At 58.9% G+C, this 24,821-nt stretch overlaps 2 protein-coding genes across 8 annotated transcripts in view; both read left to right on the forward strand.

Annotated features, from left to right (window-relative positions):
• The window catches only part of SMARCA4 (SWI/SNF related, matrix associated, actin dependent regulator of chromatin, subfamily a, member 4), a 23,806-nt gene extending 7,026 nt beyond the window's left edge, over nt 1–16,780 (forward strand). For 2 of the 6 annotated variants that reach the window (XM_032094433.1, XM_032094434.1), the window contains exons 8-36: nt 107–233; nt 323–496; nt 776–949; nt 1,137–1,304; nt 1,745–1,795; nt 2,001–2,131; nt 2,415–2,472; nt 3,011–3,129; nt 3,603–3,753; nt 4,246–4,409; nt 4,501–4,567; nt 4,804–4,914; nt 5,541–5,783; nt 6,301–6,414; nt 6,825–6,932; nt 7,371–7,457; nt 7,819–7,865; nt 8,055–8,221; nt 9,485–9,648; nt 10,983–11,210; nt 11,424–11,510; nt 12,796–12,873; nt 13,932–14,150; nt 14,516–14,766; nt 14,937–15,045; nt 15,124–15,225; nt 15,377–15,509; nt 15,629–15,768; nt 16,184–16,780. In XM_032094433.1, coding sequence (XP_031950324.1) covers nt 107–233; nt 323–496; nt 776–949; nt 1,137–1,304; nt 1,745–1,795; nt 2,001–2,131; nt 2,415–2,472; nt 3,011–3,129; nt 3,603–3,753; nt 4,246–4,409; nt 4,501–4,567; nt 4,804–4,914; nt 5,541–5,783; nt 6,301–6,414; nt 6,825–6,932; nt 7,371–7,457; nt 7,819–7,865; nt 8,055–8,221; nt 9,485–9,648; nt 10,983–11,210; nt 11,424–11,510; nt 12,796–12,873; nt 13,932–14,150; nt 14,516–14,766; nt 14,937–15,045; nt 15,124–15,225; nt 15,377–15,509; nt 15,629–15,768; nt 16,184–16,216 — 3,805 coding nt within the window. In that variant the 3' untranslated portion in view covers nt 16,217–16,780. The remainder of the gene's footprint in view (nt 1–106; nt 234–322; nt 497–775; nt 950–1,136; nt 1,305–1,744; nt 1,796–2,000; nt 2,132–2,414; nt 2,473–3,010; nt 3,130–3,602; nt 3,754–4,245; nt 4,410–4,500; nt 4,568–4,803; nt 4,915–5,540; nt 5,784–6,300; nt 6,415–6,824; nt 6,933–7,370; nt 7,458–7,818; nt 7,866–8,054; nt 8,222–9,484; nt 9,649–10,982; nt 11,211–11,423; nt 11,511–12,795; nt 12,874–13,931; nt 14,151–14,515; nt 14,767–14,936; nt 15,046–15,123; nt 15,226–15,376; nt 15,510–15,628; nt 15,769–16,183) is intronic. The other 4 variants (XM_032094435.1, XM_032094438.1, XM_032094436.1 and 1 more) reach the window with 4 other exon arrangements.
• A 674-nt stretch (nt 16,781–17,454) lies between these two features.
• On the forward strand, nt 17,455–24,812 carry LOC116437006 (low-density lipoprotein receptor-like). 2 transcript variants are annotated; one of them, XM_032094492.1, is made up of 15 exons: nt 17,455–17,938; nt 19,006–19,386; nt 19,583–19,708; nt 20,088–20,210; nt 20,591–20,713; nt 21,035–21,200; nt 21,554–21,772; nt 21,981–22,099; nt 22,348–22,487; nt 22,707–22,851; nt 23,028–23,171; nt 23,244–23,306; nt 23,480–23,545; nt 24,031–24,176; nt 24,293–24,812. In XM_032094492.1, exons 1-15 carry the CDS (start codon nt 17,767–17,769, stop codon nt 24,320–24,322), a joined length of 2,163 nt encoding a protein of 720 aa, XP_031950383.1. In that variant the 5' UTR covers nt 17,455–17,766; the 3' UTR covers nt 24,323–24,812. The 2 variants fall into 2 exon arrangements, with proteins under 2 accessions (XP_031950383.1, XP_031950382.1); XM_032094491.1 differs by having other exon boundaries at nt 17,458–17,938; nt 24,290–24,812.
• The last annotated feature ends 9 nt before the right edge of the window (nt 24,813–24,821 follow it).

A 24,821-nucleotide genomic window follows, 5' to 3' on the forward strand; every position in this document is an offset into this window, starting at 1 on the left:
GCAGCGACTTCCCAATGCCCTCGCCCTGCTCCCATGCTCTTCCTGACGGGAACTAGGACGGGAGTGGAGCTGAACTCATCCCGAAATCCCTCCCCCTCCTCCGCAGGCTCCAAGCTCGCATCGCCCACCGCATCCAAGAGCTGGAGAACCTTCCCGGCTCCCTGGCTGGGGACTTGCGGACCAAAGCAACCATCGAGCTCAAGGCTCTGCGGCTGCTCAACTTCCAGCGCCAGGTGGGAACCGGGATCACTGGGATTTGGGAGCAGGGAGGCTGCAGGGTTGCCCCGGGGACTGATCCCGTGTGGTTTTCCCGGGATTGCAGCTGCGGCAGGAGGTGGTGGTGTGCATGCGGCGGGACACGGCGCTGGAGACAGCGCTCAACGCCAAGGCCTACAAGCGCAGCAAGCGGCAGTCGTTACGCGAGGCCCGGATCACAGAGAAGCTGGAGAAGCAGCAGAAGATCGAGCAGGAGCGGAAGCGCCGGCAGAAGCATCAGGTCGGGGGGTTCCCGGGAATTGGGACAGGGAGGTGGCAGGGGTGGAGGTTTTAAGGGAATCACCGGGTTTGGGGGATTGGGGAAGGCTGACTCTGGATGATGGTGGCCAAGAGTTTGGTGATGGCCACTGGGACCCTCTACAGACCATTGGGACCCTCTGATTCCTGTTACTCTCTTCCAATGACCACCAATCCCTCCCGACTCTGCCGTTCTCCAACTTCCTGTGCAATCTCCGCACACGAAGCCCTGCAATCTGATGCCTGTGTCCTGTTCCCACAGGAATACCTCAACAGCATCCTGCAGCATGCCAAGGACTTCAAGGAATACCACCGGAGCGTGAGCGGGAAGATCCAGAAGCTGACCAAGGCAGTGGCCACGTACCACGCCAACACCGAGCGCGAGCAGAAGAAGGAGAACGAGCGCATCGAGAAGGAACGGATGCGCCGGCTCATGGTGAGCCGGACGCGCAATACCGGGAAAAAGGCGGCCAAGAGACGGGAGGGGCGGGATCGGGGTGGATGTGGCAGGATCTTTGTCCTCGCTGAGGGCGAGTAGGGGCACCAGGGGGCGTGTGGGGTGAGGTCAGGGTGTTTCCAGCTGCTCCCAAGTGATCTCAAGTGTGTTGTTCACCCCCGGGCAGGCGGAGGATGAGGAGGGCTACCGGAAGCTCATCGACCAGAAGAAGGACAAGCGCCTGGCCTACCTGCTGCAGCAGACAGACGAGTACGTGGCCAACCTAACAGAGCTCGTGCGGCAGCACAAGGCAGCCCAGGTGGCCAAGGAGAAGAAAAAGAAGAAGAAGAAGAAGGTGGGAGAAAGCTGAAACTCCAGGAATGGCACCGGGAATGGCTCACAGAGGGAACACCAGGGCTGTACTGCCCAGGTTGACTCCTGTCTCCTCCTTCTCCTTCCACCTCCTCCTTTCTTTCCTTCCTCTCCTTCCCTTTTTCCTCTTCTCTTTCTTCCTTCTCTTTCTTTCCTTCTTCTCTTTCTTCCTCCTCTTCTTCTCCATCCTTTCTCTTTCTCTTCTTGCTCTCCTCCTCCTCTTCTTTTCTCTTTCCTTTGTTTCTCTCCTTCTTCTCTTGACTCTCTTCTCTTTCCTTCTCTCCTTTTCTTCCTTCCCATCCTTCCTCTCCTTCCTCTCCTTTTCTTCTTCCTCTTCCTCCTCTTTTTTTTCTTCTCCTTCCTCCTCCTCCTCTCCTTCCTCTTCTTCCTTTTCCTTCTCCTCCTGCCCCATTTCTCCCACAGAAGGCAGAGAACACCGAGGGACAGGCTCCAGCCATCGGCCCTGATGGGGAGGTGAGTCCGGGCTCATCCCACGGATCCTGGGATGGCCGGGAAGGGGCCACAGGGATCATCCCGCTCCAGCCCACTGTAGGCGGGGAGTGCGGGCCGTGTCCTACCCGGTCCGTCCGGATCCTCCCTTTACCCCCGCTTTTCCCAGCGGGTTCGGGGGGGTTGAGGCCAAGAATTCCCAATCCCGATCCACTGGCCTCTCCTGCAGCCGCTGGATGAGACGAGCCAGATGAGCGACCTCCCAGTAAAGGTGATCCATGTGGAGAGTGGGAAGATCCTCACCGGCACCGATGCGCCCAAGGCTGGGCAGCTTGAGGCCTGGCTGGAAATGAATCCTGGGTACGCCGGGAATGGGGGGCTGGGAATGCTGCAAGTGGGAATACCAGAGCTGGGAGGGAATGGGGTGCTGAGAATGCCGGGGCTGGGAATGTGAATGGGAAACTGGGCATGCTGGAGTCAAGAATGGCAGTGGAGGACTGGGAATGGGAATAGGGAGCTAGGAGTGCTAGACCTGGGAGGAAATCGGAGGCTGGGGATGTAAGAGCTGGAAGGGAACAGGGAGCTGGGAATGCCAGAGCCAAATTTCTTTTGGAATTCCCTGTTCCCCATTTTTTCCCTGCAGGTACGAGGTGGCTCCACGCTCCGACAGCGAGGAGAGCGGCTCCGAGGAGGAGGAGGAGGTGAGGGGGGTCCCACCGCATTCCCGCTGGGAGCGTTCTGGGAAGAACAACAAAGAGCTGACCTTGGCAATGCCTGTTTGGCAGCTCAAAAAAAATGGGATAAAATGGAATGAAACAGGAGGATAACGTGGATTAAAATGAGACAAAATAGTAGGATAACGTGGAATAAAGCTATAGCGTAAAATGGGACAAAACAACAGGATAAAGTAGGATAAAATTAATTAAAATGGGATAAAAAAATGGGAAAAAGGAGTATTAAAAAATGGGATGAACTGAGATGAAAATTGAAGAAAATAGTGGGATAAAATGGAATCTCTGTGTTGAACAAGCACTGGGCAGCCAGGAACACTTGGAAATTCCCTTTGGGCGATCCCAGTTTTCATCTGAAATATTCCTGACGTGGCACCTTGGCCGTTCCAAAGGGAACGGCGGGATCCTGTGGGAGTCTCCCGTCTCTGTGAGCTTCAGGTGGGAGGGGGCAGGTGCTTCCCAGGGTGTTCCGAGGCGGTTTTCCCTGGAATTCCTGGGAATCCCGCAGGAGGAGGAAGAGGAGCAGCCGCAGCCGGCACAGCCGGCGCTGCCCGTGGAGGAGAAGAAGAAGATTCCGGATCCGGACAGCGACGACGTCTCAGAAGTGGACGCCCGACACATCATTGAGTGAGCTCATTTTCCTGCTCCAGCTTCCCATTCCCAATCACTTCCCCGCCCCAGGGGCGGGGTTCCACGAGCAGCATTCCCCTAAGCCCATTTTTTTCCAAATCTTCCCAAAACAAGCCCTGACATGGCATTTTATCTGGAAATTCGGTGGGAAAACAACCCTGCACAGGATTGATGGCACTTCCCAGGAATTCTCCCAACAGCATCATCCTTCAAACATCCCTTTTTTCACCCCGAGAATGCAAATCGTCTCCCCTTTTCCTCCTTTATTTTCCCTTTTCTGCCCACGAGGAATAGGGATCCCCCACTCTCATCCACGTTTTTCCCTCCCGAGATCACGGTCTCTTCCATTATTCCTGTTTTTCCTCCAAGTTTCCTCCTCTCCCCCTGTTTATCTCCCCATACTCCCTCCCACCCTACTCTGACCCCATTCCCTGGTGCGCCGTGACGCGTTATCCCGGTTTTCCGGGCAGGAACGCCAAGCAGGACGTGGATGATGAGTACGGGGTGTCACAGGCACTGGCGCGGGGGCTCCAGTCCTACTACGCCGTGGCTCACGCCGTGACCGAGCGCGTGGACAAGCAGTCGGCCCTGATGGTCAACGGCGTCCTCAAGCAGTACCAGGTCTGGGAATGTCGGGGATACGGGGGTGCCAAGGGAGGTAGCAGAGACTGTGGTGGTCCAGGGATGGGATAAGCAGCTGGATCCAATGAACACCTGTGGTGGGATAACAGCTGTACCAGGATAAGGAACCAGAGCTGGTGCAGGATGAGGAGTCAGAGCTGGGAAGGAATAACGAGCTGGAAAGGGATAATGAGTCTGAGGTGGTGTGGGATAATAAATGGAATGGTGTGGGATAATGAGCCAGAGTGGGATAACGAGATGGAGCCGGAGCAAGATAACGAGTTGGACTTGCTCCCTGCTGAAAGCCAAACCCATCATGTTCCGTGTGAATCCATGGAATATCCCAATTCCTACAACTGGCTCTGAATAATTACCCCAGCCTCGTTACCAGCTCATTTGCGTGCACCCAGGCTGGGAGCGGGGCGGGGGCGGGGGGGGGTGAGGCCGGCCACTCTCCCACCCCCGTTCCAACCCCCATCCACGTTCCTGCAGATCAAAGGCCTGGAATGGCTCGTGTCCCTGTACAACAACAACCTCAACGGGATCCTGGCAGACGAGATGGGATTGGGGAAAACCATCCAGACCATCGCCCTCATCACATACCTCATGGAGCATAAGCGGATCAATGGCCCGTTCCTCATCATCGTCCCGCTCTCGTGAGTGCTGGAGCACCTGAAAAACCTCACCCAGCCGCCGCTCCAGCCCCACATTCCCAGATTCCCACCCTTTCTGTGTCTTTCCCCCCAGGACTTTGTCCAACTGGGCCTACGAGTTCGACAAATGGGCTCCTTCCGTGGTCAAGGTCTCCTACAAGGTAAGCGCCACGTTCCTTGGATTCCAGCTTCCCTTTTCCTCTTCCTGCTCTGTTACTGCTATCCCGAGGAAGCCACGCTGCATCCCAGCTCCAAATCTATGAAATCCCATTTTCAGTTGTTCCTCAGCAAGCAGGAACCCCCCAAACCTCCTCACTTTGCTGTTCCCTGTGGATAACAGCCCTCTCCTGGGAATTCCCTTCTGGCCTGACATTACCGGTTGGAATTCTCCCTCCAGGGCTCTCCGGCGGCACGACGCGCCTTTGTCCCGCAGCTCCGGAGCGGAAAATTCAACGTCTTGCTTACAACATACGAGTACATCATCAAGGATAAGCACATCCTGGCCAAGGTGAGGCCAGGAAGCACTGGACTCTGAGATTTTCCCAATCTCACCAGGCTCAGGGATGGTGCAAACAGGAAAATCTCTGTCTTTTTTATCCCCAAATCCTGGTATTTTATTCCCTGGAGCTCCCACAGGAGCTATTCCCCCTCGGTGGCCAAAGCTGAGGTGGAATTCCTGCTCCCAGTTTTTGGCAATGTTTCCCATGATCCAGTGGATATGTGGTTCTCGCTTCATGAAAAATTCCCTGAATAATTAATATTAATTGGATCCCTACGAGACCCTCGTTGCCGAGCGGTTCAGATCCGTGACCGTGGGGGGAGGATAAGTGGGATGGAGCAGTTGTGCTGATGGAACAACATTCAGATAATGCCCCAGATCCCAAATTCTGGGATTGAGGGATTAGGGCCTCTTCCTCAGTAGAGCTGGGATCCACCATCCTGGCAGGGATTCCCCGGATTCCCATCCTGGTGTGAATCACCTGGATTCCCATCCCGATGTGGGGGGACCCTCCTGGTATATTCCCCTCTCAGAGCCTTTTTGAGCTCCTCCGGCATCACCGAGCCATCACGGGCTACTCTGGGCACATCCCTACCCCCCAGTTCCCACCATCCCTGCCCTTCCCACTCCCACAGATCCGCTGGAAGTACATGATCGTGGACGAGGGGCACCGGATGAAGAACCACCACTGCAAACTGACGCAGGTGCTCAACACCCACTATGTGGCCCCGCGGCGGCTGCTCCTCACCGGGACTCCGCTCCAGAACAAGCTCCCGGAGCTCTGGGCCCTCCTCAACTTCCTGCTCCCGACCATCTTCAAGAGCTGCAGCACCTTCGAGCAGTGGTTCAATGCGCCCTTCGCCATGACCGGGGAGAAGGTGTGGGAAAGGGGAAATGCGGGAGCGGGTGGGGGCTGCCGGCAGTGGGGACGGGCTTGGAGTCAATGTCAATGGGTAGGGAGGAGCTGGAAGCGTCCCTGGAGCTCTGGGATGTGGATCAGTGCCTTTAATGGATCTAGAGAAATTTGAAGTGGCTCTGGATGTGGTGGGATGTGGTGTCATCATTCATGGCTCCAGAGGGGTTGGAAGCGTCCCTAGAGCTGTGGGATGTGGCTCAGTGTTGCCATTGAGGGCTCTGTTCCCTTCTCTGGGTCACAATTCCCTTCCTTGCTGACAATTTCCTGCCCTCCTCATCCCAGGATACACTCACAGAGCTTCATCCCACTCCAGACTTGCTGTTGGGTCAAGCAGGCAGATGGATTGATCCTGCTAGGAATTGGGCATCGGGGGGTTCTTGGAGCAGAGGGACCTGGTGTTTTGGGATGTTGGGCTTCCATCCAGTTCCATTTCTGGTGACAATTTCCATTTTCTGGTGACAATTCCCTTCCCTGGCCAGGTGGACCTGAATGAGGAGGAGACGATCCTCATTATCCGCCGCCTGCACAAGGTGCTCCGGCCCTTCCTGCTCCGGCGCCTCAAGAAGGAGGTGGAAGCTCAGCTACCGGAAAAGGTGATACCGGGGGTCCGCTCGCCTTCCCCATCCCAGGATATGACTGGGGAGTTCATCCTGCTCTTATCTGTCCTGGGATGTGCACTTGGAGCTTCATCCCACTCCGGAGTCATTGCTGGGTTGGGTTGAACAGGTGGTGGGGTTGATCCCTCTGGGAACTGGGGACTTGGAGTTCTCAGAGTGGGGTTTTGGGGTCCATCCTGGATTACACCTGAGGGGTCTCCATGCTGCTGTCCCCCATCCTGGAATGTGCAGGCAGAGTTCCATCTCGCTCCGCAGTCCTTGATGGGTTGGGTTGAGCAGGTGGCTGGGTTGTGATCCCTCTGGGAATTGGGGGCTTCCCAGAGCAGAAGGACCCCTTGTCTGGGGTTCCGAGGGGCTGGGCGTGAGTCCCCATTGGCTTTTGGCAGGTCGAGTACGTGATCAAGTGCGATATGTCGGCACTGCAGCGGGTCCTGTACCGGCACATGCAGGCCAAGGGTGTCCTCCTCACTGACGGCTCCGAGAAGGACAAGAAGGTCTGGATTTGGGGAATCGGTGCTGGGAATGCTGAGTGGAGGCGGGTTTATTTCCATTATGGGCTGGGCTGAGCTTGGGCCCCCAATGTGTTTGGGTGATCCATGGAGGCTTCTCGTAGCCATCAGCAGGTCTGCGAGGAGAATAAAGCCACAAAATAATCAGAAAGAGACGCTTTGGTCCCAGCTAAAAGCTGGAGGTGGGAAATTCCATTTTTCAGCTCCATTCCCCCAAAACAGCCAAGTAGGAGCAGCCTTGCCTCAAGGGGACTTGGAGGTTTCTTAAAACCTTGAATTTATTTTAATGTTTCAGAGCCCCCTTTCTGGGGCTGTGAACTCCCAGTCGACGTTCCCAAACATTCCCGGGGACGCTGCACTGGCAGATAAAGATGGAACCCAGCATTAATCTGGGCTTTTAACCTCCCGGATGGTTCCTGGCAGGGGAAAGGTGGCACGAAGACGCTGATGAACACGATCATGCAGCTGCGCAAGATCTGCAACCACCCCTACATGTTCCAGCACATCGAGGTGGGGCCAACATGTGGAAACGGGGATAAATCCAGGGGGGTGAACCCAAAGGGGCATAAAGCCAATAGAGTTAGAGCCAGGAAAGCCAGGGATGAACCAAAAAAAGAGATAAACCCACCAAAACCAGGGATAAACCCAAAGAGGGATAAACCAAATCAGAGCTAGACCTAACGAGGATGAACCAAATCAGGGCATCAGGCCCACCCACCTTCCATCGCTCTGTTTTCCACCCAACCGATCCATTCCCTCACTAGCTTCTGAGGGAATTGGCGGGGGGAGCAGGGCTTGGCTCTTTAGGGCAGCTCTAGATCTTTTTTGATTGATTTCTGCTGCTTTCTGACACTATTTCTCCCAATTTCAGGAATCCTTCTCGGAGCACTTGGGGTTCACGGGCGGGATCGTGCAGGGGTGAGTCAGGAATTTTGGGATTACCAGTGGAGAAATTTGTGAATTTACAAACTCAAGCGGTTTCTAGGGGTGGAGGATGAACTACCCCCACCCTGGGGAAGCCAGATGATCCCAGCAAGGGGGAGACACCACATTTTCGGCCTCAAATCCCGGCTTTCCTCTGATCGTTCCTGTTTTTATCCATCCCAGGCTGGATTTATACCGTGCCTCCGGGAAGTTTGAGCTCCTGGACCGGATCCTGCCCAAGCTCCGGGCCACCAACCACAAGGTGCTGCTCTTCTGCCAGATGACCTCCCTGATGACCATCATGGAGGACTATTTCGCTTACCGCGGCTTCAAATACCTCAGGCTGGATGGTGAGTTCCCCCGTGGGGGTGGGGGAACAGTGAGTGCCCTGCTCAAAGTGGAGCTCAAGGTCAAGACATCAAGAAAGATATCAAGATCTAAAGAAATAAAGATAACTGGGCTGGACAGAAAGGTATTGAGGAATATCAAGATAGAAAAATACAAAACCATCAAGATACAAAGATAAATCTCTAAGTAAAGATACCAAAGTAGATGTGAAGATACCGAGATAAATCTCAATCTGTCAAAATAGATATCAAGGGAGAAAGTGAGATAATATACCAATAAAGATATAAAGGTCGATGTCTTGATATCCAGATCATGTGATCAAGATCAAGACATTGATATTGAGACATCGATAGTGAGATTGATATCGAGGTTTATATCAAGATCAACATCAAAGACATCAAGACTGATACCAAGATATCAGGGTCAATACCTTGATATCCAGATCACACGATGTGTATCGAGACATTGATACTGAGATACCAATAGAGAGATCGATATCAAGGTTTGTATCAAGATCAACATTAAAGATAACAAGATCAAGGTTTCTATCAAGACTGATATCAAGATATCAGAGATTGATATAAATACTTTTTAAGTTTGGTAACAAGATATCGAAGATTATATCAATATATCAAAGATTGATATCTAGTTATAGAAGATTGATGTCAAGATGTCAAATACTGGTGTCAATATCGATCTCAAGATGTCAAAGATTGATATTGAGGCATCATGTCCTCATTGCCTGCTGCTGTTTTTCCCATTTATTGCAGCTGATCTCCTGATTAATCCTGGGATCCCGTTGGGTTGGGGGAGGGCCCTTGGGGACTCCCATGTTACTAAAATAAATGTGGATTAATAGGTCGGATTGCAGGGTTGAGTTGCAACAGGATAGGCTTTAAAGTTCCTTCCAACCCAAATCATTCCGTGATTCTAAAATACACATGGATTAAGAATTGAATTCTGGGCTTTGAGCACAAAATGTGACCTGTGGCCCCCACGTATCCCTGAAAGCAGGCCCAAAATGGCCTCAATGCTGCCATAATTCCGGCCGCTGCAATCCCAACTCCTGGAAGACCTCCTGCCCCACCCCAGAGTGGGATCCACCCCTTTTTCCAATTTTTCTACCAAAATCAGCCCAATCTTTCACAGGACCCCCCTCCTGGGGGGAAAGGGCTCCCCATTCCCAATGAAACCACCCTCCGGACCCCCCAGCGCCCCTGACTCTGGTGCCAGGGGGCGGGAGTGACGCCTGTGTGGAATTCCAGGGACCACGAAGGCAGAGGACCGAGGGATGTTGCTGAAGACGTTCAATGAGCCAGGCTCTGAGTACTTCATCTTCCTGCTGAGCACGCGGGCCGGGGGGCTGGGCCTCAACCTCCAGTCGGCCGACACGGTCATCATCTTCGACAGCGACTGGAACCCACACCAGGTATGGCCAGGACCCACTCGCCCGGAGATCGGCCCTGAAATGGATCCACAGAATTGAAAATTGGCCCAAAAATCAACTTAGAAATTGGCCCACTGATCCAAAAAACAACCCAAACCCCAATCCATTGACCTGAAAATCAACCCAAAACCAATTGACCCAAAAAACCACTGACTGACACAAAAATCAACCCAAAACCCAACTGACCGACCCAAAATCTGACTGATTGACACAAAACCTGACTGACCAACCTGAAACCGACTGATTGACCTAAAAACCAACTGACCCGAAGAGCAACCCAAAATCCAATGACCCCAGATCAACCGACTGACCCAAAACTCAGTGAGCCAGCCCCGAAACCAACTGACCCAAAGAGGAGACACACGGTTGGAATTCCATCATTCTCCAAGACCCACCGGTGCTGTCCTGGAGAGCCACCCCCAAATCCCAGTGGTGCGGCTGGGTTTTCCCCGCATCCTGTCTCTGAAGGAGAGAGCAACCAATGATCCCATTCTGGAATCGCCATAATCCTCTGGGATTGCGGGGGGCATATCCTGTGTCTTTGAAGATAAAAATGGGATTTTTGGGACCCCTCGTCTAATGCTGCTCTTTCCCACAGGAATCCTGTTCCTGGGATCCTGGCGATCCTGTTACCCAAAATCCCATAATCCATGGGGGGAACCCTGAACCCCTCATGGTGCATCCCACGTCTCTCCCATGGTCTGTTTGTGGTTAAAACCAGTGGTTTTGGTACCTCTTGGCCAGTGTGGCCATTTCCTCCAGGACCTACATGGTCCCAACAATCCCATTACCCAAATTCTCATAATCCTTAGGAATCTTTGAGACCCCTTGGGGTGTATCCCCTGTTTTCCCCATTAAGGCTAAAAGTGGAGTTTAGCACCTCTTGGCTGATGCTGCCCCTTCCCACGGGACCTCCATGATCCCATTACTGAATCCCTGTGATCCCTGGGGATCCCTGAGCTCCTCAGGGCTCATCCCACATCTTCCCCGTGGATTTTGAGGACAAAAGTGGGATGTTTGGCACTCCTCTTGCAACACTTGCCCTGTCCCACAGGACTTACATAGTCCTGGTGATCCCATTGCCACATCCCCATTAGCCTTGGGAATCCCTGCAGATTTTGAGGACAAAACCAGGGGTTTTGGGACCCTTTGGTCAACGTGGCCCCGTCCCACAGGACTTACAGAGTCCTGGTGTCCCAGTCATTGTTGGGAATCCCTGAACGCCCTCAGGCCTCATCCCAGACCTCCCCCTGTGGATTTTGAGGACAAAAGTGGGATTTTTGGGAGCCTGGTGCTATCACTGCCCCTTCCCCCAGGACCTGCAGGCCCAGGACCGGGCCCACCGCATCGGGCAGCAGAACGAGGTCCGCGTGCTCCGGCTCTGCACTGTCAACAGCGTGGAGGAGAAGATCCTGGCGGCCGCCAAGTACAAGCTCAACGTGGACCAGAAGGTGATCCAGGCCGGAATGTTCGACCAGAAATCCTCCAGCCACGAGCGACGGGCGTTCCTTCAGGCCATCCTGGAGCACGAGGAGCAGGATGAGGTGAGGGCCGGAGCGGAGTTCCCGTGGGAATTTGGGGGTCAGGAGACAGAGAGAAGAGAAGGAGGAAAAAAAAAAAAAAAAAAAGAGAAAAACCAACAAACCAACCCCAGAGCAGGAGCATGGCGGCTTGTTTGGAATTTTTTGGGAGTAGCGTCGGGAACAAAGGCGCCGGATTGACAGCCCTGGAGACTGAATCCCTGTGTTTATCCACAGAGCAGACAGAGCGCGGGCAGTGGCAGCTTCCCCCACGCTGCCTCCTCCCTGTGCCTGGGCGCTGAGTCGGAGGAAGCACCTCTAAAGGTGAGCGGGGTCGTTCAGTCTCCACTGCCCATTCAATCCTCCCGCCAGCACTGCCCGGCACCGCCGCGCCACAGGCAGGGATCGGCCCGCGAGGAGCCCCAGCCGGTCAGGGAGGGACAGAACCCAGAGAGAAACGGGCTGGGAAGAGCGAGAAATGAGATTGAAATGGCTTGGAAGGGCCGAAAGTGAGATTAAAATGGCCTGAAAGTGCTAGAATTGATATTTAAAGGGCCTGAAACAGCCAAAAGTGAGTTAGGCCTGAAAATGGCAAAAATGAAATGGTAACAGCCTGAAAAAGCCAAAAACTGCTTAGAACTGGCCTGAAAGTGCCAAAAGTAAGATGAAAATGGCTTGAGAGTGCCAAAACTGAGGAACAAACAGCCTGGAAACAGCCAAAAATGAATTAAAACTGGCCTGAAAGTGCCAGAAGGGAATGAAAATGAGCCTAAAAGTGCTAAAAATTAGTTAGAACCAGCCTGAAAACAGCCCAAAACAAGTTCAAATCAGCCTGAAAGATCCAAAAGTGAGTTAAAACCTGCCAGAAAGGCCCAAAAGTGAGTTAAAACTGGCCTGAAAGTTCCAAAAGTGAGTTAAAACTGGCCTGAAAGGGCCAAAGGTGAGACAGACTGGCCCAAAACCAGGCAAAATGAGCTAAAGACAGCACAAAAACAGCCATAACAACTTTAAAAGTACCCGAATAGAGCCAAAAATGAGAAGAAACTGCCTGAAAGCCAAAATGAGCTGAAAGCAAAAATGAATAAAAATGCCTAAAAATGAGAAAACTTTCAAAAGAAAATCACCCCCCCAAAAAATGAACTAAAAACCGCCTAAAACCACCCTGAAAACAGCGAAAAGCGAGTTGAAACCACCCAAAGATGAGGGACAACAACACAGAAACATCGAAAAGCCAGCTAAAAATGTCCCAGACTGAGCTAGAACCACCCTGAAATGAGCTAAGTACCAAAAAGTGGGCAAATAGATATTAAAACACCCCAAAATGAGCAAAAACACAGGAACGGCCCAAAAAACAAGCAAAACACGCTGAAACCGCCCAAAAACAAGCAAAAAAACCATTGAAACCGCCCCAAAATGACCAAAACGAGCCTGAAGTGCCCCAAAACGGGGTCAAACGACAGCGAAAGATCCAAAGGGGAGCGCAAGGCCCCCAAACCCTGAGGAAGGTCCCCGATCCGTGGGAAGCCAACGAGCGTCGGAGGGGTCTTGGGGGGGCCGCGCCAGAGGCGCCGGGGGCAGCAGCTGAATGCCTGGATTTGGGTTTTCCCAGGAGGAAGATGAGGTGCCCGATGACGAGACCGTGAATCAGATGATCGCCCGGCACGAGGAGGAGTTCGACTTGTTCATGGTGAGGAAGGGGAGGGGGAGAGGGCGGAAGGATAGGATGGGAGGAGGAGGATCTCCCAAGGAAGAGGAGGAGCAAGGAGAGGAGGAAATGGGGAGAGGTCTCAAAAGGAGGAGGAAGAAGGAGCAAGGGGAAGAGGAGGAGGAGGAGCAGGAAATGAGAGGAGGAGGATCTTGTGAGGAGGAAGAGGAGTAGGAAGAGGGCTTTGGGGTCTCCGTGAGGGAGGAAGAAAAGGGTGGGGAATTGAGGTATCCATGAGCAGGAGGAGGAAGGAGAGAAGGGGGAGGGAGGAGAGGAAGAGGATGAAGGAGGGCAGGAGCTCAGGAGCCCCAGGAGGAGGAGGCGTGGCAGAGAGTGTGGAAAAAGCCCTTTTCCCACCCAAAATTCCCACAGCCCAGGGAAGGGAGGGGGGTGGAGAGCGAGAGCATGTCCTAGCACAGCAGCCCCACGGTGCCAGCGCCATTCCCGATGTGAGGACCCCCTTCGGACCCTGTCCCAGTGCGCAGGGAGTGTCCCTGCCCAGAATGCCAGCAATGCTGTACCTGGACAGAGGAGAAGGACAGGGAGGCCGGTGGCTCCCAGAACACTCCCAATTTCCCAAAGCTCTCCCGGTAACCAAAGCACCCCCAATTCCCAGAACTCCCCATTCCCCAAACTTCTCAGTTCCCAAAACTCTCCCCGATGCTTTGGCCGCGCAGCCTGTGCTGCTCCCAGAATTCCTCTGGGAGTTCCCAAATCATTCCCAGTTCCTCAAAGACCCCCAGCTCCCAGTGTGGCTCCTCCAGCTCCCAGTTGCAGCTCACAGTGTGGTTCCTGCAGTTCCCAAACCTGCCCCAGTTCCTGAAACTCCTGCAGTTGCAGTTTGGTTTTCCGGAGTTGCTTTCTTCAACTCCTGAAACATTTTCCCAAAGCAGCCTCTGGCTCTGGGTGTGGCTCCTCCATCCCATCCCACCTCAGATCCCCCTGACTCCCTCAAAATCCCCGTTTGGATCCATCCCTCATCCCTGTCTGACCCCCGGGACCCCTGCCCGGATTCCCTGTGACCGTTCCTGCTCCGGCAGCGCATGGACCTGGACCGGCGGCGGGAGGAGGCGCGGAATCCCAAGCGGAAGCCGCGGCTGATGGAGGAGGACGAGCTCCCGTCCTGGATCTTGAAGGACGACGCCGAGGTGGAGCGGCTCACCTGCGAGGAAGAGGAGGAGAAGATGTTCGGCCGCGGCTCCCGGCATCGCAAGGAAGTGGATTACAGTGATTCCCTCACAGAAAAACAATGGCTCAAGGTATTCCCAGGGTGGATCCGCCCAGAGGGCTGGGAGGGCGCCTGTGGAGGCTGGGAAGGGTCCAGGGTCCCTGGGGAAACACTCACAGGTCCCCAGAAAATGCCCACAAGTCCCAGGGAAAGGCCCACAGATCCCAGAAAAATCCCAGCGGGTCGCAGAAAACATCTGTGAGGCCTGGAAAGCTCCTCCAGATTCCAGAAAACGCCTGTGGGTCTTGGAAAAGGCCCACAGCTCCCAGAAAAACACCCCAAGGGTCCTTGGAAATGGGAGCCCTGGTCCCTTTGGAAATCCCCATCTTTCCAGGACTCCCCAGTCCCTGTGGGCCTGCCTCATCCCTGTGGGATCCCCATCCCCGTTCCCCGCAGGCCATCGAGGAGGGGACGCTGGAGGAGATCGAGGAGGAAGTCCGGCAGAAGAAATCCTCGCGGAAGCGGAAGCGGGAGCCCGAGGGCCCCGCGGGGCCCCCCCCAAGCGCCCGGAGCCGGGACAAGGATGAGGAGAGCCGGAAGCAGAAGAAGCGAGGGCGGCCCCCAGCCGAAAAACTGTCCCCAAATCCACCCCCCCTGACCCGGAAAATGCGGAAAATCGTGGATGCCGTCATCAAGTACAAGGACAGGTGAGGGGGGCCAGGTGCTGTGGGGGGTTCCCGGCCATTCCCAGGGAGCCACGTTCCCATGGGTGACACAATGAGAGGGTGACGATCAGAGGGAATGGGGTGGGATGGGAGGGGATGGGGAGAATGAGGATGAGGAAGGCCACCCCTCACTCCTGTTTCCCCCCCCGCAGCAGCAGCGGGCGGCAGCTGAGCGAGGTTTTCATCCAGCTCCCGTCTCGCAAGGAGCTGCCGGAATACTATGAGCTCATCCGGAAACCTGTGGACTTCAAGAAGATCAAGGTACCAGGATCTGTTAGGATCCACTGGAATCCGCCCCCCCTCCCCGAGCCCCCCCTTCACCCCTTTTCCCGCTCCCAGGAGCGGATCCGGAACCACAAGTACCGGAGCCTCAACGACCTGGAGAAGGATGTGATGCTGCTGTGCCAGAATGCCCAGACCTTCAACCTGGAGGGGTCCCTGGTATGGAAAACCGGGAAAGAGCCCGTGGCATAACCAGGAATTGCCTGGAATGGCACCTGGAAAGGGCTGGGAATGGCCAGAAATGGCCTGGAACAGCTTGGAATGGCTTGGGATGGCCTGAAGTGACCTAGAATGCCCCATTTCCCCGCAGATCTATGAGGATTCCATCGTGCTCCAGTCCGTGTTCACCAGTGTCCGACAGAAGGTGGAAAAGGAGGAGGAAAGCGACGGAGAGGAGAGCGAGGAGGAGGAGGAGGGAGAGGAGGAAGGATCCGAGTCGGAGGGTGGGCGTTGGGATGAAGGGGATGGGGAGGTGGGTGGATGGGAGGGGAGGGGATTGGGAGGGGAGAGGATGGTTGGATGGAGGGTCAGGATCATTTGGAGGGTCTGGATCCCCCCCCAGCCCGCTCGGTGAAGGTGAAGATCCGTCTGGGCCGAAAGGAGAAGGTTCCGGAGCGTGGGAAGGGCCGGCGCCGGGGGGGGCGGGGGGGACGCCCCAAACCCCTCCTGAGCGACGACGAGAGCGAGGACGAGCAGGAGGAGGTGAGGGAATCCAGGAATGGCACTGGATCCTGGAGAGGACCTGGATCCTGGTAGTGACCCTGGATTCTGAGAGAGACCCCTAAATCCAGGGGATTCACCCTTACCCCAAATCCTGGGAGTGACCTTGGATCCCGGCAGTGATCCCAAATCCTTCATCCTGACCCCAAATCCTGGGAGTGACCCTCAATCCCTTGTTCTGACCTCCAAATCCTGGGCTGAACCCTCCAGATCCTGGGAATGACCCCCAAATCCTTCATCCTGATCCCAAATCTTGGGAGTGACCCTAAATGTTGAGCTGAACCCCAAAGTGCCTCATCTCAGTCCCAAATCCTGTGAAGCCCCCAAATCCTATCCTGAACTCCCCAAATTCCTCATCCTGGCCCCCAGTTCCTCACCCGTTTTCCCCCCTTTCCAGGATCGTTCCGGCAGCGGCACCGAGGATGACTGACCCTGACATTCCACAGCTCCAGAATCCCCGTGGAACCCCAGAGCCCCCCCACCCCTGTTCTCCCCTGTAGCTCCAACGGCAGTGACGCAAGACTTTCCAAAATCCTGAAAATCAAAAAAAAAACCACGTCCAACCTCGTCCATATTTATACTGGAACCGGCGCTGCCCCAGCCACCGGAGCTCCTGGGTCATCCTAGATCTGGGTGGTCCTGGATTGTCCAGGATGGTCCAACTGGGCTTATCCCAGGTTGTTTCAGATGGTCCCGAGTTGTCCCTGCTCACCCCAGATCCAGATTGTCCTGAGTTGTCCTGTTCCAGGCTGTCCCAGATTCGGATGGTCCCGGATTATCCGGGGTGATCCAGACCATCCTGGGTGGTCTTGGATCCTCCTGAATCATCTGGGATCAGCCCAGGTTGTCCTAGGATTGTCCTGGATCATCCCAGCCTGCCCTGAGTGGTCCCAATCTGGATCCTCCCAGCCAATCCCAGTCCCACCCCCCCGTGCCGTCGCTGTCACTGGATTCCCAGCAGTTGATAATTAATTAATAAATTAATCCAACGGGAGTGGAGTCACCTCTGGGGGGGCAGCTGGGGGGGAGGGAATTGGGGGTGCCAGAGGAATCTCGGGGGGGAGTTGTTGGCGTGACTCTGGGGATTGGGGGGTCTCTGGGGGCATTGGGGAGTCCCTGGGGGCTTTGTGGGGGTCACTGGGTGATCCGGAGGGGAGGGGGGGGGTCTCAGGGGTCACTGGGGTGCCCCACCCCAGTGGGATTCGTGTCATTCCCAGAGGTGCCACAGTAACGATGCTCCCCTCCCCTGAGAAATGGGGGAGGTTGGGGATAATTGAACCCCCTTGTGGCTCCCCTTCCCCCCCCCCCCCCCGTCGATCCTGCTCCAACTCCCCCGGGAATCACCTTCGGTGGAAAATCCACGATTAATCCCGCGGGAAAGAAGGAAAACACTTAAAAAGCGGCTTTTGGATGGATGGGGGGCCAGGGGGAAGGCAAAGGGATCCCCGTGTCCCGCCCTTTCTCCCTCCCGCTTTTCCCTCCTTCCCTCCCGCTTTTCCTCCCTTTATCTCGGCTTTCTCTCCGTCCCTCCCGGTTTTTCTCCCCCCACCCCGGTTTTCCGGCCGCCCCGGTGTCCGCTTCTCCCCCGATCCCGGCTTTCCGTCCCTCCCTGTCGCTTTTCGCTCCCCCATTGCCGCTTTTCCCGCCCCACCCTCCACGTTTTTGAACGCCCCGAGCTCCTCCCCCCGCCCGTTAAATGGGGCCCGACGGGACCCGGGTCCAAGGGCGGCGGCGCCGGGAACACCGGCACGGACCGGGATCAGCACCGGGACCGGGATCAGCACCGGGGACAGCGCAGGCACCGGGATCAACTCCGGGACGAACCGGGACCGGCACCGGGATCGTCACCGAGCGTCCGGACCCCTCCAAGCCCCGGATCTGCTCCTGGTGGGCGCCAAAACACGAACCCCGAGTGGGAAAACCGGGACAGAGCCAAGGACGGGGCACGGAACCAACGGAAAAGAGCCGGGAAACACCGGGATGGGAACCGGCAGCAGCGGGATAAGAGCGGGAACAGCCGGGAGCGGATCTGGGACCACCACGGTGGGCTCTGGGACTACCGGGAGGAGACCGGGAAGCACCGGGACGCGCTCCGGGACCATCCTGCTCCTTCTGGGAGCGGCGGCGGCCGCGGCGGCGACACCGAGCGCAGGTGGGGGGTCCGAGGGGGCATTTTGGGGGTCCGAAGGGGGTCGACGAGGGGGTGGGGGACCCCACTCCACGCCCAGATCCGCGTGGGGGGGCGGGGGAGGGCACCGGGAATCCGCGGGGGGGTGGGTTGGGAAGGGGGTGAAGGACACCGGGGGGGGGGGGGGGGCACTGGGGGTCGCCACCCGAGAGGCGATTTGTTCCCACCAAAGCGGGGACGCCCCACCCCGCCCCCAGGGCATCTCCCACGGGTGGGGATTTGGCTTTGGGGCCCCCCCGTGACCCCCTCGTGACCTCCCAGGACCCCCAAAGCCCCCGCGGGCCCCCCCACGTGTCACGCCCCGCCCCACGCGCGGGGAGGCCCCGCCCCCCTGGCCCGGGTAGGACGAATCAGCGCGCGCGGCCCGCCCCGCCCCGCGGCGGACGCGGCTCCTATTGGCTGAGCCCAGACTGGCCACCCGCGGGGGCGGAGCCTGCGCCAGCCAATCAGAGCACGGCGCGCGGGGAGGGCGCACCCGGGTGGGGCCGGGGAGGAAACTGGGACCCCCCGAAATGGGGCTAAAACACCCAAAAATGGGTCCGGGATCCTCCGAAATGAGAGCGGGAACCCCCAAAAAACGTGATCGGAATCCAACAAATGGGACTAAAACTCCCCAAAAATGTGACCGGAACCCCCCCAAAGTGGGGTCAAACTCCTCCAAAATGGGATCGGAACCTTCAATATTGGACCGCAACCCTCAAAATGGTGCTAAAATCCCTCAAAAAGGGGCAAGACCCCACGAAATGGGACTGGAAGCCCGAAAATGGCTCTGGGACCCGCGAAAATGGGACTGCGACCCCCTGGATTGACACACTCCGTCCTTACCCCGGGCTAGGACTTTCCTCCCTGGGACCCCCCGAGTTCGGGGAGGGTTTGGAGGGTCCTTGCGGGGTGGGGGGAAGCTCGGAGAGTCTCTGGGGGTGTCCGGGTGGGAGAGTGGGGAGCCGGGGGGGTTATAGGAGTCCCAGGGGATATTTTGGCTTCCTGGGGCTATTTTGGGGGTCCCTGGCTCGATTCTCTCCCCTCCGCAGCGCCCCCGCCGTGCCCCCCGGACCAGCTGCCCTGCGGGGATGGCTCGTGCCTGTCGCGAACCTTCGCCTGCGACGGGGAACGCGACTGTCCCGACGGGGAGGACGAGCTGGGCTGCGGCCCCGCGCCCTCGCCGCCCCCCTGCGACCCCTTCTACTTCCGCTGTCGCGACGGGAGCTGCATCCCGCTGCTCTGGCGCTGCGACGGCGAACGCGACTGTCGCGACGGGGGCGACGAGGAGCCCGAGCTGTGCGGGACCCCCCGCCCTCCCCGCGCCTGCCCCCCCCTGCAGTTCCCCTGCGGCTCCGGCGAGTGCGTCCACGGCCGGTGGCGCTGCGACGGGACCCCCGACTGTCGCGACAGCTCCGACGAGGAGGGGTGTGGTGCGTGCATTGGGAGGGACTGGGAGGGGCTGGGATGGACTGGGAGGGGCCAAGGTCGGTGGCGCTGCGACAGGACCCGCGACTGTCGCGACAGCTCCGACGAGGAGGGATGTGGTGCGTGCACTGGGAGGGGCTGGGAGGCACTGGGACGTCCGGGCTGTCGCTGCCCCGCTGACCCCCCCGCGCCCCTCCCCAGCCGCGCCCCCCCCGTGCCCTCTCGGGCAGCTCCGCTGTCGCGACGGGCGCTGCATTCCCGGGGCCCGGGCCTGTGACGGGACCCCCGACTGTCGCGACGGCGACGACGAGGAGGAATGTCCCGACGGTACGGGGCGGGGGCGGGGCCGGGGGGGGCTTAGGCGGCCTTTGGGGGCATTTGAGGGGGCTCAGAGGGGTTTTGGGGGGTCGGGGGGGGGGTCTGAGGGGTATTCTCGGGGACTCAGGGGAGGTTTGAGGGGGTTTTGAGGAGGATTTGAGGGCGTTTGGGGGGGACTTGAGGGGGTTTGGGACGATTTGGGGGGGGGGGGTTAGGGGGGTTTGGGGCAGTTTCAGGGGCCACTGTGTGGTTTGGGGGTGATTGGGAGGATTGGAGAGGATTTAGGGGAGTGGGGGAGGTTCAGGGGGTGTTTAAGGGACCTTGAGGGGGAGTTTTGAGGACGTTTCGCGGGAATCTCGGTCTCTGACCCCCCCCCTGCACCCCCCAGCCCCATCGTGTGCCCCCCCGCACTGGTTCCGCTGCCGCTCGGGCGAGTGTATCGCGATAGGGCAGGTCTGCGATGCGCGGCGCCACTGTCGTGACTGGTCCGACGAGCCACTCAAGGAGTGCGGTGAGGAGGGGCCCCAAAATGCTCCAGTCCCCCGCTCCCCGACCTTCTAAACCCCCCCAAAGCCGCTCCAGATCCCCTGAGAAACCCCAAAACCCCCTGGACAGCCCAAACTCCCCCAGGGCCCCCAGAATTCCCTGGAAACCCCCCCCAAAAAAACCCCCAAATCCTCCCAATACCCCCAAGCCCACCTCAAACCCCCCCCAAACACCTTGAAAACCCCTCGGGACCCCCCTCAGACCCTCCCAAAACCTCCCCCTCAAAAGCCCCCCAGCCCCCGCTCACCCCCACCCCCCCAGTTCCTCCTCCCCAGGACTTTGGGAGTCTCTGCCCCTTTCAGGGGGGGATTTTGGGGAGTCTGACACCCCTCCCCTGCCCCCCAGGGGTGAATGAGTGCCTGGCGGGGGGCGGGGGCTGCTCCCACGGCTGCCGGGACCTGCGGGTGGGCTTCGAGTGCCTTTGTCCCCCCGGCTTCAGCCTGGACCCCGACAACCGGACCTGCCACGGTGCGTGAGACCCCCCAAAATACCCTGAAATACCCCAACCCCACCCGGGACACCACGGGGGAACTCTTGACACCACCAAATCTGCCCCGGGGAGCGTTGGGGTCCCCAAGAGGGAAGTGGGGTTCAGGGGGAGTTTTGGGAGGGTCCCAGGGGGGTTGGGGGGTAGAGGGGGGTGGATCCGGGGGTCCTGAGGGGGGGTCAAGGGAAATTTGGGGGTCCTGAGGGTTTGGGGAGTATCAGGGGTTTGAGGGGCCATGTAGGGATTTGGGGTGATTTTGGGGGGGTTCCCTGCGAGGGGTTCACCGCGGTGTCCCCCTTCAGGCCCCCCTGGGACCCTCCTGGTGAGCACCCGGCACCAGGTGCTGGCACTGGGGGGCCCCGAACCCCAAATCCTGCGGGGGCCCATCAAGCACGCGGCCGCTCTGGACGTCAGCATTGAGGGGGGGTCCCTGTTCTGGGGGGACCCCAGCGAGGGGCTCATCTACAGGTGAGGAACCCCCCGGGACCTCCCCAAATCCCTCTGGGACCCCCCCAAACACCGCCAGGATCTCTCCCCGGGACCCCCAATGAGGCTTGGAGACCCCCTGGGACCTCCCTAATGCCCCCCAGGACACCCCCCAGTGTCCCCAGTCCTCCCCAGTGATCCCAAATACCCCCCCCGGCCCCCCAAATTTCCCCCTCCCATCACTCCCCCAGTGCCTCCCATGTCCCATCAGGACTCCCAATTCCCCTCCAATCTCCCTCAACCCCAACTCCCAACTGCCCCCAGAGCTCCCAGGGCCCCCCGTGTCCTCCCAACCTCCCTCCCCAGATGCCCCCACTGCTCTCCATGCCCCCCAGAGCCCCGCTGGCCGCGGGCCCCGCAGTGCCCCTGGGGGTGGTCCCGGGCCCGGGGTCCCCGGCCGGGATCGCCCTGGACTGGATCCACCGGCTCCTGTACTGGACCGAGCCCGGCTCCGGCTGCGTGGCCGTCAGTGACCCCTCGGGGCTGCGCCACCGCACCCTGCACCGGGACCCCCGGACACGGCCCTGGGGGGTGGTCGTGGACCCCCTGAACGGGTACGGGGGGGACACAGGGACGTAGGGGGGACAGGGGTATGTGGGGGACACGGCGGGTGACAGGGAGGGGGGTTAGGGGGCTTTGGGGACGTGGGGGGACGCAGGGGGGCTTGGGGGAGTGGTAGTGACATTGGGTGGGCAGGGGGCTGTGGGGGGGCACGGGTGGGCAGGAGACTATGGTGGCACTGGTGACACTGGTGTCCCCCAGGTACCTGTACTGGTCAGACTGGGGGTCCCGCCCCCACATCGCCCAGGGGGCCCAGGACGGGGCCCCCCCCAAGCCCCTGGTGACTGAAGACGTGGAGCGGCCTCAGGGGCTGGCCCTGGGTGAGGGTCCCACACCTGACCCCAAACGTGTCCCGTGGCCTGTCCTGTGTCCCCAGACCAGTCCTGTGTCCCCAAAGCTGTCCCCACGTTCCACAGAGCACCCCCAGACTCCCCCATGGCTACCTGATCTTCCAGGTGCCCCCCTATGTCCCCAGCCCTGTTTCCCCCCCCAATGCCAATGTTCCCCCGTGTCCCCCCAGTGACCCCTTGACCCCTCAGTGCCCCCCTGACTCCCCCCGTGCCTCCAGACCAGTCCTCCCAGCGCCTGTACTGGGCCGATGGCCGCCTCCACACCGTGTCCAGCGTGGCCCTGGACGGGAGCGGCCGCCAGACACACCTGAGGGACCCCCAGCACCTGGCGCAGCCCCTCGGCCTCGCTGTCTTCCAGGTGAGACCCCCAGGACCGCCCCGGGCCCCCCCCAACGTCCCCCCACAACCCCTCCTGTCCCCTTCCCCCTTGACCCTCCCTGTGTCCCTCAGGACCCCCCCAATGTCCCCCTGAACCCTCCCGCTCTCCCCCAACCTCCAATGTCCCTTCTCCTCCCCCAGGAGCCCCCCGTGTTCTCCCTCGTGTCCCCTCTGACTCCCCCCGTGTCCCTCCCTCCAGGACTGGGCCTTCTGGACCGACCCCTCCCGGGGATCCCTGGTGGCCACGCGGCTCCAAGGGGGCTCCTCCGCCCCCCAGGTGGTGGCCCAGGAGCTCTTCAGCCCCGAGGCCGTCGTGGTGCTGCACCCGGGGAGGCAGCCAGCAGGTAAGATCCCCAAAACTCCCCCAAAATACCCCTGGGACCCCTCAAAATGCCCCCAAAATATCCCTGGGACCCCCAAAACACCCAAAGCCAGCCAAAAATACCCCAAAGAAATCCCTGAGACTCCAAAATCCCCCAAAGACCACTCCAGACCCCCCTGACCTGTGCTCTCCCCCCAGGCCCCAACCGCTGCGAGGGTCCCGGGGGTGCCTGCTCCTTCCTGTGCCTCCCCTCCCCCATCCGCGGCCCCGGCTCCCCCCGGTTCAGCTGCGCCTGCCCTGACGGGGAGCACCTGGACAGCGACGGACGCACCTGTGTGATAGGTAACCCCCTAAAATCCCCCAACCCCCCCCGGGTTCACCTGTGCCCAGGTGACCCCCCCCATATTTCCCCAGAGCACCCCGGGACCCCCGAGCCCCTCGCCCGGAACTCGAGCAAGGAGGGAAACGCCTCGATAGGTAATGGCCGCACCCACTGGCCACACTCACTGGCCACACTCACTGGCCACACTCACTGGCCACCCACTGGCCACACTCACTGGCCACCCACTGGCCACACTCACTGGCCACACTCACTGGCCACCCACTGGCCACACTCACTGGCCACACGCTGACCACTCCTGTCCCCACAGGTGATCTCGGGGGGACCAGGGGGGCCTGGCCGGGGCTGACAGCACTTGGGGTCCTGCTGCCCCTTGGTATGGCCCTGCTTGGGGGGGTCAAAATTTTGGGGGGTTGGGGGGGAAATTCAGGGGGTCCCAAAGAAAGGGTGCCCGGAATGGGGGGGGTCTGGGGGGGCGGTGTCCCTAAAAAGGGTGGGGAAATGGATGGAGGGGGCAGAATGGGCATCTCAAAGGTGGGGAGAGGGTGGCGTTTCAAAACAGAGGTGCCAAATCTGGAGGGTTGGGGGGGGGGGGGGCCAAAATGGGATGGGGGCAAAATTCGGGCGGGTTTTCAAAGGTGGGGGGTCTCAAAGGGGGGGCGTCCCCTTTGAGGGTCTCATCTTGAGGGGGCCAGGTCCTATCCCTGCAGTTCCCCACCCGTGCCCACCAGGGGCCTTCGGGGATCGATCCCATGGGGGGGTCCCGGATTTTTGGGGGTGAAGGCTGGATTTTAGGGGTCACCTGGGGAAGGTGTCCCGGCTTTGGGGATCCCCCGTGACCTCCCCCCCCGCGCCCCCCAGGGCTGGTGCTGTGCCTCGGGGTGGCAGCCAGGGCACTGTGGCGGGAGTGGCGCCGGCGCAGCACCAACAGCATCAGCTTCACCAACGCCACCTTCCGGAAAGGGCCCGGGGACCCCCTGGATGGGGGGGGGCTCGGGGACCCCCTGGTGAGTGAAAGGGGAGACTTGGGGGACCCCCTGCTTAAAGGTGGGGTCTGGGGCAGGAAGGGGTTCAGGGACCCCCTGCACTGACACCCCCCCCCCCCTCTTTCCTCCCCCAGCAGCCACTGACGTCAGAGGATGACGAGCCCTGAGGATTTGGGGGAGCCAAGACCCCCCCCCCCAGAGCCCCCTGGGGTTGGGGAACGGACTGAGAGCAGGGCTGGGGGGCAGCCGCAGCTGGGAACATCTGGGAGCACAGCTGGGAACAGCTGTGTGCACAAAGACACACCTGGGTATGCCTGGGCACACCTGGACATGCTGCAGCAACAGCTGGACACAGCTGGACACAGCTGCAAAGAGCTGCGCACACTCGGACGTGGCTACAGACACAGCTGGACACACCTGGGAACAGCCAGGCACTCCTGGACATGGCTGAGCACCCTCGGACACGGCTGCAGACACAGCTGGACGCAGCTCTCCGTGCCTGTCCATACAGTGACCCCTGGGGGGGGGGTTGTTTGGGGGGCTTTTTTTTAACCAAAATACTGTGAATCCCCCCAAACTGAGGTCCTGGGAAGTGGGCGGGGCCGAGGAGACCCGGCCCGTTCCCCCCGTCAATAAACTTTTATTTATTGACCCCTGCGAGGCCGG

This window comes from Corvus moneduloides, chromosome 32 (assembly GCF_009650955.1).
Source record: "Corvus moneduloides isolate bCorMon1 chromosome 32, bCorMon1.pri, whole genome shotgun sequence".
Lineage (NCBI taxonomy): Eukaryota > Metazoa > Chordata > Aves > Passeriformes > Corvidae > Corvus > Corvus moneduloides.

What these genes read in the sequence shown, in the direction of transcription:
- LOC116437006 (XM_032094491.1), top strand. Translation starts at nt 17,767, where the DNA reads ATGGGAACCGGCAGCAGCGGGATAAGAGCGGGAACAGCCGGGAGCGGA. An exon ending in GGAGGGAAACGCCTCGATAG is followed by an intron (nt 23,307 to 23,479) that starts GTAATGGCCGCA and finishes CTGTCCCCACAG; the next exon opens with GTGATCTCGGGGGGACCAGG. An exon ending in GGGGGCTCGGGGACCCCCTG is followed by an intron (nt 24,177 to 24,289) that starts GTGAGTGAAAGG and finishes TTCCTCCCCCAG; the next exon opens with CAGCCACTGACGTCAGAGGA.